This window comes from Bos grunniens, chromosome 26, assembly GCF_055505025.1.
Source record: "Bos grunniens cultivar Pamir isolate PY7600 chromosome 26, Bosgru_T2T1.0, whole genome shotgun sequence".
NCBI classification, from domain to species: Eukaryota; Metazoa; Chordata; class Mammalia; order Artiodactyla; family Bovidae; genus Bos; species Bos grunniens.
This window is the reverse complement of record NC_141190.1, coordinates 19,941,443-19,957,504: the sequence shown is the minus strand read 5'-3', so window position 1 is coordinate 19,957,504 and position 16,062 is coordinate 19,941,443. Positions and strand designations below refer to the sequence as shown.

The window sequence follows — 16,062 nt, the reverse complement described above, 5'->3', positions numbered from 1 at the left end:
TCACCACTTCCTACATGTGTGTATTCTTTATGATTTTCTGTATACAAGATATATTGTGAGAATAAAGATGGTTTTGCTTCTTCCTTTCTAATTTAGATGCCTTTTTATTTCTTTTTCTTGCCTAACTGCACTGACTATAATCTCTAATACAAATGTTGAATATAAGTGATAAGAGCATACATCCATGTCTTGTTCCTAATCTTAGGGGGGAAGCATTCAGTATTTGAATTAAGTATGATGTTTTACCATTAAGCACTCAGTATTTTACCCATAAGTATGTAGATTTTTTTTAGATGCTGTTAAGCATCTCCCTTCTATTGAGGAATTTCCCTTCTATTCATAGTTTGTTGAGAGTATTTATCAGAAATGAGTGTTGGATTTTGTAAAAGAGCTTTTCATTTTGTTTCTTTGTTTCTTTGTTGAAATAATAATGTGGTTTTGGTCTTTTATTCTGTTAATACAGTATTTTACATTAGTTGGGTGTTGCTATAAAATCAACTTTGCATTCCTGGTGTAAATCTCACTTGGTCATGGTACTATAATACTTTTTATACATTGCTGGTTTCATTTGGAGATATTTTGTTGCGTATTTTTGAATCTGTATTTATGAGAGATACTCATCCGTAGTTTTCTTATGATGCTTTTGGCTTTGGTATCAGGGGAATATTGGCCTCATAAAATAAGTTGGGAATTGTTCCTTCTTTCTTAATTTTCTGAAAAAGTTTGTGAAGGATTGTGCATTATTTCTTCCTTAAATACATTATAGAATTCACCAATTAATCCATCTGAGTCTGGGCTTCCTTTGTGGAAATAATTTTAATGACTGATTAAATGTTTTTTGTAGTTATAGACCTATTCAGATTTTCTATTTTTTTTTTTAATTTGGGTTTCATAGTTTGTGTCTTTTCTAAAAATTTTTTCATTTCGTCTAAGTTGTGTAAATTATTGGCACAAAGTTGTTCATTTCTTGGTGGTGGTGTTCACTTGCTGACTGTGTCCAACTCTTAGAGACCCCATGGACTGCAGCACACTAGGCTCCTCTGTCCTTCACTATTTCTCAGAGTTTGCTCAGATTCATGTCCATTGAGTCGGTGATGCTATCTAACTATCTCATCCTCCACTGCCCCCTTCTCCTTTTGCCCTCAATCTATCCCAGCATTGGGATCTTTTCCAATGAATCAACTCTTCACATCAGGTGGCCAAAGTATTGGAGCTTCAACTTCAGCATCTGTTCTTCCAGTGAATATTCAGGGTTGATTTCCTTTAGAATTGACTGGTTTGATCTCCTTGCAGTTCAAGGGACCCTAAAGAGTCTTCTCTGGGACCACAGTTTAAAAGCATCAATTCTTCAGCATTCAGCCTTACATTCCTACAGCTTCTTACAATTCTTACAGCTACCCACTCCAGGATTCTGGTCTGGAGAATTCCATTGACGGTATAGTCCATGGGGTCACAAAGAGTCAGACACGACTGAGTGACTTTCACTTTCACTTCTCACAGCCTTCTTTATGGTCGAACTCTCACATCCATACATGACTACTGGAAAAGCCACAGCTTTGACTATATAGACTTTTGTTGACAAAGTGTTGTCTCTGCTTTTTGATATGCTGTCTTGGTTTGTCATAGCTTTCCTTCCAAGGAGCAAGTGTCAGTAGTCCCTTATCCTTTTAACTAATGTGAGGTCCTTAATAGTATTTCCTCTTTTATTCCTAAATTTGGTCATCTGTTTCTTCTCTCTTTATTTTTTGGCCAGTCTAGCCAAAGGTTGTATCAATTTTGTAGATCTTTTTAAAGAACCAACTTTTACTTCAGTGGATTTTTCTCCTTTATTATATCATTGATTTCTACTCTAATTTTTATTATTTTCTTTCTTCTTGCTTTGATTTTATATCCCTCTTCTTTTTCTCTTTGTTTTTAAGAGAAAAACTTAGATTATTGACTTGAGATCTCTCTTATTTTCTAATATAGGAGTCTGTAAGGCTGTAAGCACTGTTTTTTTTCCTAACCAATAAAAAATGTTAGAAGTCTAACATATACGTATCACCAGAGCTTTCCCCCCACCGAGATCTGTTTCTTGGCTTACAGATGGCCACCTTCTCACTATGTCCTCACATGGCCTCTGCGTGTGTATCCCAATCTCTTATTGCTCAAATTAACTTTTTAAAAAACTTTTTAAAAGAATGGTTTTAGGTTCACAGCAAAACTGAGAAGGTACTGAGATTTCCCATATATTCTTTGCCCCCACACTTGGGCAGCCTCCCCCAATATCAATATCCCTCACCAGAGTGGTACGTTTGTTACAGTTGATGAACCTACATTATACATCATAATCACCCAAAATTCATAGTTTATATTATGGTTCACTATTATGGTTCACTCTTGATGAGTACATAGTATGGGTTTGAGATGTATAATGACATGTATCCATCATTATAGTATCATGTAGAGTATTTACTGCCCTAAAAATCCTTTGTGCTCCACCTATTCATCCCTCCCACCTCTCCCCAATCCCTGGCAACCACTGATCCTTTTACAATCTGTAAAGTTTTTCCTTTTATTTTTATGATATAAGAATATCATATATTTGGAATCATACAGTATTACAGCTTTTTAAGATTGGCTTCTTTCACTTAATGCCAGCTTCCCTGGTGGCTCAGACAGTAAAGAGTCTGCCTGCAATGCAAGAGACCCAGGTTCAATCCCTGAGTCAAGAAAATCCCTTGGAGAAGGAAATGGCAACCCATTCCAGTAGTCTTGCCTGGAAAATCCCAAGGATGGAGGAGCCTGGTGGGCTACAGTCCATGGGGTTGCAAAGAATCCGACACTACTAAGTGACTAACACTTTCTTTCACTTAATGATATACATTTAAAGTTCCTCCATAGAACCTTTCATGGCTTGATGGCTCATTTCTTTTTAGTGCTGAATAATATTCCATTGTGTGAATGTACTACAGCTTATTTATCTATTCATCTACTGAAGAACATCTTGTTTGCCTCCAACTTTTGGCACTTGTGAATACAGATGCCATAAATCCATGTGCAGACAAAGTGAGGACATAAGCTTTCATCTCCTCTGTGTAAAAGCACGGAGAAGGCAATGGCACCCCACTCCAGTACTCTTGCCTGGAAAATCCCATGGACGGAGGAGCCTGGTAGGCTGCAGTCCATGGGGTCGCTAGAGTCGGACACAACTGAGCGACTTCACTTTCACTTTTCACTTTCAGGCATTGGAGAAGGAAATGGCAACCCACTCCAGTGTTCTTGCCTGGAGAATCCCAGGGACGAGGAAGACTGGTGGGCTTCCATCTGTGGGGTCGCACAGAGTTGGACACGACTGAAGTGACTTAGCAGCAGCAGCAGCAGTATAAAAGCAAGGCACATGATTGCTGGATTATATGCTCAGAGTATGTTTTGTTTGTAAGAAACCACCAAACTTCCAGAGTAACCATATCATTTTGCATTCCCATCAGCAATAAATGAGAGTTCTGTTCCTCTAATTCCTCCATATTCTAGCTAGTATTTGGTGGTGTTAGTGTTACAAATTTTGGCCATTCTTAATAGGTATATAGTGGAACTTCATTGTTGTTTTAATTTGCACTTCCCTGATGACATATAAAGTAGAACATCTTTTTTCATATACTTGTTTGCCATCTGTATGTCTTCTGGTGAGTATCTGTTAAGACCTTTAGCATATTTTTAAATCAGGTTGTTTGTTTTCTTAGTAAGTCTTAAGCTCTTTCTATATTTTTAATAAGTCATTTATTAGGTATGTCTTTTGTAAGTATTTTCTCCCGATCTTAAGCTAGTCTTCTATTCTCTCAACATTGCCTTTTGCAGAGCAAAAGTTTTTAATTTTAATGAAGTCCAGTTTCTTAATTATTGCTTTCATGGATTGTGCCTTTGGTGTCATCCTATACATTTTTATGTATTATATTTTCATTTTCATTTCATTAAAATATTTTCTAATTCTTCTTGCAATTTCCTCTTTGACTCATGGATTATTTGTCTGATTTCCAAATATTTATAGATTCTCAAATTTCTTTCCATTGTTGAATTCCAGTTTAATTCTATTATGGTCAGGGCACACATATATTAACATACACTGGTGTTCTTTATTTCTCTGTGTGCTTTTGGATCACTATCTGCTGTCATTTTCTTTCAACCTAAAAGATATCCTTTCTTATTTCTTGTAAGACAGATTTTCTTACAACAAGTTCTGTCCTTTGTTTTTCTGGGAAGATCTACATTTTGCTTTCAGCTTTGAAGCATAGATTGCTGCATACAGAATTGTTGATTGATGTTTTTCCCAGAATTTTGGATGTATCCTCTCACTGTCTTCTGGCCTTATTTCTAATAAAAATTCAGCTACTAATTCCATTGTGTTCTAAATGTGAAGAGTTGTTTCAGTTCCAAGATTTCCATTTGATAATTTTTTGTAATTTCTGTCTGTATTTATTTTTAGTATCTCTATATTTATATGTAATTAGTCAGTAAAATCATACCTTAATTTTTTATTCTTCCATTAGTTCTTTAAGCATATTTATAAAAGCAGTTTTGAAGTCCTTGTCTGCTAAGTCCTACATCTGAGTTCCCTAAGAAATAGTTTCTTTTTTCTTTTTTGCTTGCTTATGGGTAGTACTTTCCTATTTTTTTACATGCTGTCATTTTTTGTGGTTTAAAACTATACATTTTAGATAATATGTTGGGGGTAACTCTGGATTCCAAATCCTCCTTTCCAGAGGTTTTTTTGTTGTTTCTTTTCTGTTTGTTTAGTCACTTCCTGGACTAGTTCCATAGAGTTCATTTCCCTTGCATCATGTAGCTACTAATATCTATTCGTGTTTTTTTTTTTTTAATTTTTCAATTATTTTTTAATTGTAAAGCTGGCTTCCCAGGGGTTACCTCTGCGTCGGCATAGCTTAGTGGTGAGGTGACGAATGATCAGAGGTTACGCTTGCCTTGAGCTGTTACGGCTTCATCTTTACCATTAGATCTGTGTATAGGTTTGTGAACACATTCAAAATTCAGGCATTTTGCAAGTCTTACTGGCTTTTAATTTCTGACCTGCCTTTTCATGTGTCCTTTATGAGTATATTATGTTTCATATTCATCTGGGAACGTGTAGATAGCTAGTGCCCTCTCCAGTCCCTCCTGAGAACAACTTTCCAGACTACGAGGGGTATTTGTGGGTTTACCAAAATCCTCAGTGATTTCCTCGCTCCCCAAATCTCCCTGTTACATTTCTTGTGAGTCTGCTGATCTATTTCTTGCCCCTACCAGTGTCAAAACCTCAAGTTAACCAAAATGTTGGCCTTCTCTGGGATGTGTCCTTCATTGCGAGTCAAGTTAGCTCTTCCAGCAGCGGAGCTGCTGATCTTAGGACTTTCCTTGTCTTTTTAGGACTACCAAGTTAATAGGAACTGGGCGAGAGGATTCCACTCAGCCACTTTGCTATAATTGAACATTAAATTTTTTCTGTCTTTTTGACACAAGGATCATCTTTATGAAGCGTTCCCTTCTTACCATTTGTATTAGTTTTCTAGGCCTGTCATGACAAGCTTAGTGGTGTAACACAAGAGATATTTGTTCTATCACAGTTTAGGAAGTCTGAGATCAAAGCATTGCCAAGGTTAATTCCTTCTGGAGACTTTAAGAGAGAATCTATTCAGTGCCTCTCCCTAGCTTCTAATAGCTACCAGCAAGCCTTGGAATAGCAGTATCCCTTGAATTCTTGCCTCCATTGACACATGGGCTTCCTCCCTGTGTGTCTGTGTACCTGAATCTTCCTCTCCTTTCTCTATAAAAACACCAGTCTTTGGATTTAGGGCACATCCTAATCCCATATGACCTCATCTTGAGTAATTACTTCTTCAAAGACCCTATTTCCAAATAAGATTACATTCTAAAGTTTTGGATTGACATTAATTTGGGGGGATACTGTTCAACTCAATATGCCATTTATTATAAACTATCATTTGAAAATCAGTATGGTCTTTCTGTTGTGGATTAGATGACCTTTTGTGAAGATTAGTTTGAAAATAAATAGAATGATAAAATGGCACTTGAGTTTTTTGCTGGGATAGTTTCTCAAGTTCAGCTAGCTTGCACCCTCCTTTGGTTATTTTATTTACATTGTTAAGAAAAAAGGGAGAAAGATCTGTGGCTAGGAAAAGGTTGGCAGAACCTCACTCTTCCCAACTCTGACTTGCATGTCTGCTTTTAATCTAGAACCAAATAACTATCGGACCATGCATGGCCGGGCAGTAAATGGCAGCCAGTTGGGAAAGGATTACATCCAGCTGAAGAGCCTGTTGCAACCCATCCGGATTTACTCCAGAGCCAGCTTGTATGGCCCTAATATTGGGCGGCCCAGGAAAAACGTCATCGCCCTTCTAGATGGGTAGGTCAGATTATTTAGCAGTTTTTAAAACGTTTTTCATTACATGTAATGAGTTAATGTATTTGTACTCTTCCTGGTTATTTCCGGTCTTAAGAAGGACAGAGAGACTCTTTCAAAATGAAAATTCCCACCATAAACCAAGGATTCTCTACAAACAGTGCAAGAACTTATCTCTCCAGGCCTTCCACAGTCAGCAGAAGTGGGTGGGATTGGGAGGAATATCGCAAACTCCAAAACAGGTTGGAAAGGCTGTGTTGTTTTAAAAAGCACATTTAATATTATAGCATTGCATAATATAACTTAATATTTTTTAAAGGGCGAAATATTATCTGCTATACTCTTGGGAACTCTTATAGAAAGTAAAATTTGACAAAATCCTGGACACTGAAACTAGGTTAAAAAGTTGAGAAACACTACAAACATCTGTACATTAAAGCATAGCTTAACAAATTTGTTAGGTATTCTAGAGAATTACTATCGTGTGATTTATTTAATTTTGACTGAATCGAACAATCATTTATTAAGCATTGGTTGTGGATGGTCACTGTGTTAAATGCTGTCTTCCCCAGTGCTGCTGGTGGGCCAGGCCCAGATAAAATAAGTGGAATATTCATGCATGTTGAGTCTAATTATGCAGGGTTGGAGGGAATGTCGCAGGGAATAGCATGAGGAAGACTGGAGTTAGATGTTGAATCCAAGACCCAAAGTGGAGATGTGACTATACCTGGAAGGGCGGGAACAAGGAAGGTGGAAGAGGCAGGAGTTCATCTGGCATATGTTTTATGCAGCATCCTGTCATATTCCGGGATAGTTATGGTTATTCCTATAAATTCAAAAACAAGTAAGGTGTTTTCCAGTGAATTGTACAGCCCAAGTGAGGTTAGATAAATGCTATACAAGTATAAACAGATATATCCCAGTAGAAAGAAACCTATGGCAACCTCCTTAATGGTCCTTCTGGCTTGATGGCTCTTATGACTCTCTCTCTTCCCTTTTGTGGTAGCTTAGTCTTGATCTAAGCTAATTAACATAGCAGATGTTATTGAAGGCTTGGGAAGGTGGAAGGATTTACACTGTAACATTAACAGTCTGAATTTTAATTTTAGGTATTTTCCTCTTTACAAAGACTCCCCAAGCCTTTATATTAACTCCTGTCCTTCCTTCACCTTTTTTTGTTTATCCCCCTCCTTCTAGTTCCCTTTTGCCTTGCAGAACAATTTTTCTGACCTTTACTCCTACCTACAAGTACAAACTCTGGGCTTCCTTTTGCATACTTTTGCTGAACTTTTAAATTATCTCATGTATGTGGTGGAGAGGGGGGAGGGTGATGAAGAAGTTGGCCTTATTTTACATGTTGTAATTAGGGGATAAGAATCACATATTTAGAACATTTTCATAGTTCATAATACATAAGCAAAGCCAATAACTAAGTCCACATAGTTATTCTTTTAGATTATATCTTTTCTTTAATGATCTGATTAATATAGTTTCATGGGACTGATAGTGTCTTCTCAGTAGCATGACTTTGTATCAGTAATTCATTCATTCTGCAACTACTTCTTGAGTAATTGCTATGTTCCAGGTACTGTGTTTTAAAACAGGAGTGTTATAATAAACAAAAACAAATACTTTCTCTACCTTCATGGAGTATGTCCTATGGTAAGGGAGACATAGGCAATAATCAACTTATCTTAAGACTGAAACAATAACAAGGAGAGGAACAAGGTTCTATGAATGACTGTAAATGCTGAGATTTGACCAAGTTAGGTGGTTGGAAGTGTTCTCTAAAGGATTAACACGTAAGAGGAACAACCACATGAGAAGATGCTGAACGTTGCTTATCATCAGAGAAATGCAAATCAAAACCACAACGAGATAGCACCTCACGCCTGTCAGAATGGCTATCGTCAAAAAGACCACAAATAACAAATGTTGGTGAGGATATAGCGTAAAGGAACCCTAGTCTACTGTTGGTAGGAATGTAAATTGGTGCAGCCTCTTTGGAAAACAGTATGGAGATTACTCAAAAAACTAAAAATAGAACTACCATATGATCCAGCAATCCCACTTATGGGTATATATCTGAAGAAAATGAAAACACAAATTCAAAAAGATATATGTACCCCAGTATTCATAGCAACATTATTTAAGATATGGAAGCAACCTAATGAATGGATAAAAATTTGGAATGGAAATATTGCTCATCCATAGAAAGGAATGAATTTGCCATTTTCAACAACATGAATAGACCTGAAAGGTACTATGCTTAGTGAAAAAACCAAACAGAGAAAGATAAATACTTTGTGTTATTACTTATATGTGGAAACTAAAAAATAAGCAAATTAATAAATATAAAAAACAGAAACAGTCACAGATATAGAGAACAAACCAGTGGTTACCAGTGGAGAGAAGGGAAGGGGAAGGGACAAGACAAGGGTAGGAGATTAGGAGGTACAAACACAAGCTTATGTATAAAATAAATAAGCTAACAAGTATATATGGTACAGCATGAGAAATATAGTCAATGTTTTACAGTAACTTTAAATGGAGTATGATCTATAAAAATATTGAATCGGTATGTCATACACCAGAAATAATATAATGTTGTAAATCAACTGTACTTCAATTTTTAAAAATTCATTTAAGTGTAATTTGAACTTGAATGAGTGTTAACTAGACAAAATGAGAAATGAACAGTGTCAGTGTTCTTGGAAAATGAAAAGCATGTGCAAAGATCCTAAGGATGAAAAAGGGGCCAGATTGACAAAAGAAAGGTATATTTAGAGAAGTAATTATGTATATCTATGGCTGATTCATGTTGAGGTTTGACAGAAAACAACAAAATTCTGTAAAGCAATTATCCTTCAATAAAAAATAAATGAATTAAAAAAAAACTAAACAAAAAAGAGTTATATAGAGACTTATAGGCATAATGAAGGGCTTAGAATTTCTTCTAAGCACAGTGAGAAAGATACTGAATGTTTCTAACCTGGGGAGTGAAAAAATTTGATTTATTGCACAGAAAGTATTCTATGTCTCCTCTATGACAAATAGATTGGAGAGGAGGCAGGGAAATCAGTGAGAAAAGCTGTTATAGTGGTACACATAATGATAGGAACCTGAAATGGGTTGTGGAAATGGAACGTGTCATTGGCAGTGGAAGCCACAGGACGATATGTTGGATAAGGGTATGGTGATGTGCTCCTTCATGGATCACAGCTGTGTTGTGGTGAAGGGACTCTTGTGTAACTCAATGAAGCTATGAGCTGTGCCCTGCAGGGCCACCCAAGATGGATGGGTCATATTGAAGAATTCTGTCAAAATATGGTCCACTGCAGAAGGGAATCGCAAACCACTCCAGTATTCTTGCTACGGGAACACCATGAACAGTATAAAAAGGCAAAAAGATATGAAATTGGAAGATAAGTCCCCCAGATCAGAAGGTGTCCAATGTGATACCAGTGAAAAGTGGAAGGCAATTTACATATGGCTTCAGAAAGAATGAAGTGGCTGTGTCAGAGGAGAAATGACGCTCAGTTGTGGATGTCTCTGGCAGTGAAAGTAAAGTCTGATGCTGTAAAGAACAATATTGCTTTGAACCCTGGAATGTTAGGTCCATGAACCACGTTAAATTGGATGTGGTCAAGCAGGAGATGGAAGAGTAAACATCAACATCTTAGAAATCAGTGAACTAAGATGGACGGGAATGGGCAAATTTCACTCAGATGACCACTGTATCTACTACTGTGCAGTAATCCCTTGGAAGAAATGAAGTAGCCCTCATAATCAACAAAAAAGTCTGCAGTACTTGGGTGCAGTCTCTAAAATGACAGAATGATCTCAGTTCATTTCCAAGGCAAACCATTTAACATCACAATAATCCAAGTCTATGACTAGAGATCTCTTCAAGAAAATCAGAGATACCAAAGGAACATTTCATGCAAAGATGGGCTCGATAAAGGACAGAAATGGTATGGACCTAACAGAAGCAGAAGATATTAAGAAGAGATGGCAAGAATATACAGAAGAACTGTACAAAAAAGATCTTCACGATGCAAATAATCACGATGGTGTGATCACTCACCTAGAGCCAGACATCCTGAAATGTGAAGTCAAGTAGGCCTTAGAAAGCATCACTACGAACAAAGCTAGTGGAGGTGATAGAATTCCAGTTGAGCTATTCCAAATCTTGAAAGATGATGCTGTGAAAGTGCTTCACTCAATATGCCAGCAAATTTGGAAAACTCAGCAGTGGCCACAGGACTGGAAAAGGTCAGTTTTCATTCCAATCCCAAAGAAAGGCAATGCCAAAGAATGCTCAAACTACCACACAATTGCACTCACCTCACACACTAGTAAAGTAACGCTCTAAATTCTCCAAGCTAGGCTTCAGCAATATGTGAACTGTGAACTTCCTGATGTTCAAGCTGGTTTTAGAAAAGGCAGAGGAACCAGAGATCAAATTGCCAACATCCGCTGGATCATGGAAAAAGCAAGAGAGTTCCAGAAAAACATCTATTTCTGCTTTATTGACTATGCCAAAGCCTTTGACTGTGTGGATCACAATAAACTGTGGAAAATTCTGAAAGAGATGGGAATACCGGACCACCTGATCTGCCTCTTGAGAAATCTGTATTCAGGTCAGGAAGCAACAGTTAGAACTGGACATGGAACAACAGACTGGTTACAAATAGGAAAAGGAGTACATCAAGGCTGTATATCGTCACCCTGTTTATTTAACTTATATGCAGAGTACATCATGAGAAACGCTGGACTGGAAGAAACACAAGCTGGAATCAAGATTGCTGGGAGAAATATCAATAACCTCAGATATGCAAATGACACCACCTTTATGGCAGAAAGTGAAGAGGAACTCAAAAGCCTCTTGATGAAAGTGAAAGTGGAGAGTGAAAAAGTTGGCTTAAAGCTCAACATTCAGAAAACAAAGATCATGGCATCCGGTCCCACCACTTCATGGGAACTAGATGGGGAAACAGTGGAAACAGTGTCAGACTTTATTTTTGGGGGCTCCAAAATCACTATAGATGGTGTCTGCAGCCATGAAATTAAAAGACGCTTACTCCTTGGAAGGAAAGTTATGACCAACCTAGATAGCATATTCAAAAGCAGAGACATTACTTTGCCAACAAAGGCCCATCTAGTCAAGGCTATGGTTTTTCCTGTGGTCATATATGGATATGAGAGTTGGACTGTAAAAAAGGCTGAGCGCCAAAGAATTGATGCTTTTGAACTGTGGTGTTGGAGAAGACTCTTGAGAGTCCCTTGGACTGCAAGGAGATCCAACCAGTCCATTCTGAAGGAGATCAACCCTGGGATTTCTTTGGAAGGAATGATGCTAAAGCTGAAACTCCAGTACTTTGGCCACCTGATGGGAAGAGTTGACTCATTGGAGAAGACTCTGATGCTGGGAGGGATTGGGGACAAGAGGAGAAGGGGACGACAGAAGATGAGATGGCTGGATGGCATTACTGACTCAATGGACTTGAGTCTGAGGGAACTCTCGGAGTTGGTGATGGACAGGGAGGCCTGGCATGCTGCGATTCATGGGGTCACAAAGAGTTGGACACAACTGAGCGACTGATCTGATGCCCCAACCACTAATGCCAAAAAGTTGAAGTTGACCCTAAGTTCTATGAAGACCTATGAAACCATCTAGAACACCAAAAAAAAAAAAAGATGTCCTTTTCATCACAGGGATTGGAATGCAAAAGTAGGAGATCAAGAGATACCTGGAGAAGCAGGCAGTTTGGCCTTGGAGCTCAAAATAAAGCAATGCAAAGACTAATAGAGTTTTGTCAAGAGAACACACTGGTCATAGCAAACACTCTCTTCCAACAACACAAGAGATGACTCTATACATGGGCATCATGGAAATGCTGCTGCTGCTGCTAAGTCACTTCAGTCGTGTCTGACTCTGTGCCACCCCATAGACGACAGCCCACCAGGCTCCCCCGTCCCTGGGATTCTCCAGGCAAGAACACTGGAGTGGGTTGCCATTTCCTTCTCCAATGCAGGAAAGTGAAAAGTGAAAGTGAAGTCGCTCATCCGTGTCTGACTCCTAGCGACCCCATGGACTGGAGCCCACCAGGCCCCTCCATCCATGGGATTTTTCAGGCAAGAGTACTGGAGTGGGTTGCCATTGCCTTCTCCGTCATGGAAATGGTCAATATCAAAATCAGATTGATTATATTCTTTGCATCCGAAATTGGAGAAGCTCTATACAGTCAGCAAAAACAAGACCTGGAGCTGACTACGGCTCAGATCATGAGCTCTTTTTTGCAGAATTCAGACTTAAATTTAAGAAAGTAGGGAAGACCACTAGACCATTCAGGTATGACCAAAATCAAATCATTTATGATTGTATGGTAGAGATGATGAATAGATTCAAGGAATTAGATCTGGTAGACAGAGTGCCTGAAGAATTATGGAAAGAGGTTCTTAACATTGAACAGGAGGCAGTGACCAAAACCATCTCAAAGAAAAAGAAATGCACAAAGGCAAAGTGTTTGTTTGAGGAGGCTTTACAAATTGCTGAGGCAAGAAGAGAAGTGAAAGGCAGGGAGAAAGGGAAGGATATTCCCAACTGAATGCAGATTTCCAAAGAACAGCAAGGAGAGATAAGAAGGCCTTCTTAAGTGAACAATTCAAAGAAATAGAGGAAAACAATAGAATGGGAAAAGCTAGAGACCTTTTCAAGAAAATTGAAGATACCAGGGGAACATTTCATGCAAGTACGGGCTTTATAAAGGACAGAAATGGCAAGGACCTAACAGAAGCAGAAGAGATTAAGAAGAGGTGGCAAGAATACACAGAAGAACCATACAAAAAAATCTTAATGACCCAGATAACCATGATGGTGTGGTCACTCACCTACAGCCAACCTCCTAGAGTGTGAAGTCAAGTGGGCCTTAAGAAGCATTACTTCAAACAAAGCTAGTGGAGGTGATAGAATTCCAGCTGAACTATTTAAAATCCTAAAAGATGATGCTATTAACATGCTGCACTCAATATGTCTGCAAATTTGGAAAACTCAGCAGTGGCCACAGGACTGGAAAGGTCAGTTTTCATTCCAATCCCTAAGAAAGGCAATGCCAGAGAATATTCAACCTACCTTACAATTGCACTCATTTTACATACTAGTAAGGTAATGCTCAAAATCCTTCAAGCTAGGCTTCAACAGTACTTACCCGAGGACTCCCAGATGAACAAGCTGGTTTTAGAAAAGGCAAATGAATCAGAGATAAAACTGCCAACATTCATTGGATCATAGAAAAAGCAAGGCGATTCCAAAAAACATCTAATTCTGCTTCATTGACTACGCTAAAAGCTTTGACTGTGTGGATCGCAACGAACTGTGGAAAATTTTAAAAAGATGGGAATACCAGACCGCAAAGAGTCATACATGACTTAGCGACTGAAAACAACAACAACGGAAATAGAGGAGATTAGTTAGAAAATATAAAGAAAAGAGCCAAAGGCTTAGGAGAGAGCTCAAAGGAACTATCATGTTCAGAGATGTGAGAAAAGAGGGATGGCCTCATATGTAAGAGAAAAGGGAGAGAGAGAGGTGTAGGAACCAAGAAAACAGAGGAGATGCTGCTGGAAGGCCAAGAAGACAAGTAACAGGAAGACAGAAAAGTGCCATTGAACCTGGGAACATGCAGGTTGTTGGTGACCTTGAAAAATATAATTCAGTGGGGTGGTGGAACTGAAGTCAGATCACAATAGTTTGTAGAGTGAATGAGGAGTGAGAAATTGGAAACAATAATGTGGACAGCTCTTAGGAAAATTTGTACTGTGAAAGAGAGTAGAAAAATGAAGGGAGATTTGGGGTCAAGGGAGATAATGGCATTTTTCCATTTAATTTAATGTGGGAGATAGCAGAACAGGTTTGTATGTTGAGACTTATATAGGAGAGAAGAGCTAGATGGTGTAAGAGATAAAGGATATAACCAAATTAGAAGTTTTTTAAGGCTAGAAGAAATAGAATCCAGAGGAATTGGACTTTACATTTAATAAAGGCCCATTTAAGAGAGATAGTTACACCAGGGTAACAGAAGGTAAGAAACAAATATTTCTCTATGTCAAAGATTAAAAAATCATACTGAGGAGATATAACGTATAGCTAAGGCATCCTAGTACATGGTGTAACTGTGAGCATATAGATGTTAGCTTGCTGTGAATAAGAACTTGGACACAATCGTAAGGGACAGTTTAAAGAATGAGCATGTGACCAGGTGGTATGGTGACAAGTGGAAAGGCCTAGTTTTCCATACATCTAAACTAATAGGACTCAAGAGGCTAGAAAAAATTACACAAGGCAAGAAGGAAAGGTACTGATGAATACTTTTTTTTATGTTCCTGAAAAAATGGAGATTTACCTTTCTTAATGTATATGTACTAAATACACAGTGCAGTACAACTTTAAATGCATAAATATTCCCAGTGACTCAACTAACAATAACAAAAATGTCAGCACTCTAAATTACCAGCTCTGTAGTTTCTCCAGTCCTCCTGGTTATACAGATAAAATTTTACATAGTTGTGATCATTGTATACGCATCATTTTAAATTCTGCATTTTTTGCTCATTGTTTTATATTGCCCTTGCCTTATTTCTACATAGTTCTCGTATTTGTCATTCTTAATACCAATCAAATATTCCAGTGCACTGATGTCCTGAGTCTGCCTAAACAAGCCCTCACTGTTGGGCATTTGGGCTGTTTCCAATTTTTGTCTGGAATATATACCACAGTTGTAAACATCTTTATACAAATAGTTTTTTTTTATTTCTTTTGAATTACATCCTTGGGCTGTATTCCAAAAAGCTGAGTTTCTGGGTCAGAGCAGATGATAATTTTTTATGGCTCTTGTATTTGTTGCCAGATTTCTTTTCAGAACAGTTTCACCAGGTTGCAGGGCAGTAATGTATTAGTGCATCTTTTCCCCCAATACCCCACAGCAATGAGTATTATTTTTATTAATGTACTATATTTTAATTAATGCGAGATTATATGTCATGGTTGTTTAAATTTGAATCCTGTTAACTGGGAAAAGAACCAAACATTTCCCAAAACTTAACGGCGTCTCCTTTCCCCTTATCCCACATTGGCCTAAGGACACAATCCCCGTTTTGCCGGAGGGCAGACTAGGTGGTCATTTGAGATGCATTCCTCTCCTTTGTCACAGACTCCATGTGCTGTTGCTGTCCAGTCACTAAGTCGTGTCTGGCTTTTTGCGACCCCATGGACTGCAGCATGCCAGGCTCCTCTGTGCTCCTTTATCTCCTAGAGTTTGCTCAGATTCATGTCCATTGAGTTGATGATGCTATCTAACCACCTCATTCTCTGCTGCCCCCTTCTCCTTTTGCTTTCAATCTTTCCCAGTACCAGCGTCTTTTCCAATAAGCCCACTCTGCATAGGTGGCCAAAGTATTGGAGCTTTAGCAACAGTCCTGATGAATATTCAAGGTAGATTTCCTTTAGTATTGACTGGTTGGATATCCTTGCTGTCTAAGGGACTGTCAAGAGTCTTCAGCACCACAATTCGAAGGCATCAATTCTTCAGCTCTCAACCTTTTTTATGGTCTAACTCTCATATCTGTACATGACTACTGGAAAAACCAAAGCACTGACTATAGGT

The 16,062-nt window shown here is 38.2% G+C and overlaps 1 protein-coding gene across 13 annotated transcripts in view; it reads left to right on the top strand.

The window, feature by feature from the left end:
* Nucleotides 1–16,062, top strand: part of HPSE2 (heparanase 2 (inactive)) — a 715,384-nt gene that overhangs the window by 447,253 nt on the left and 252,069 nt on the right. For all 13 annotated transcript variants that reach the window (XR_015155159.1, XR_015155160.1, XR_015155161.1 and 10 more), the window contains one exon: nt 6,229–6,400. Coding sequence is in view for 7 of the 13 variants with exons in the window: in XM_086377175.1 (XP_086233301.1) it covers nt 6,229–6,400 (172 nt within the window). In the remaining 6 variants the exon portion in view is untranslated. The remainder of the gene's footprint in view (nt 1–6,228; nt 6,401–16,062) is intronic.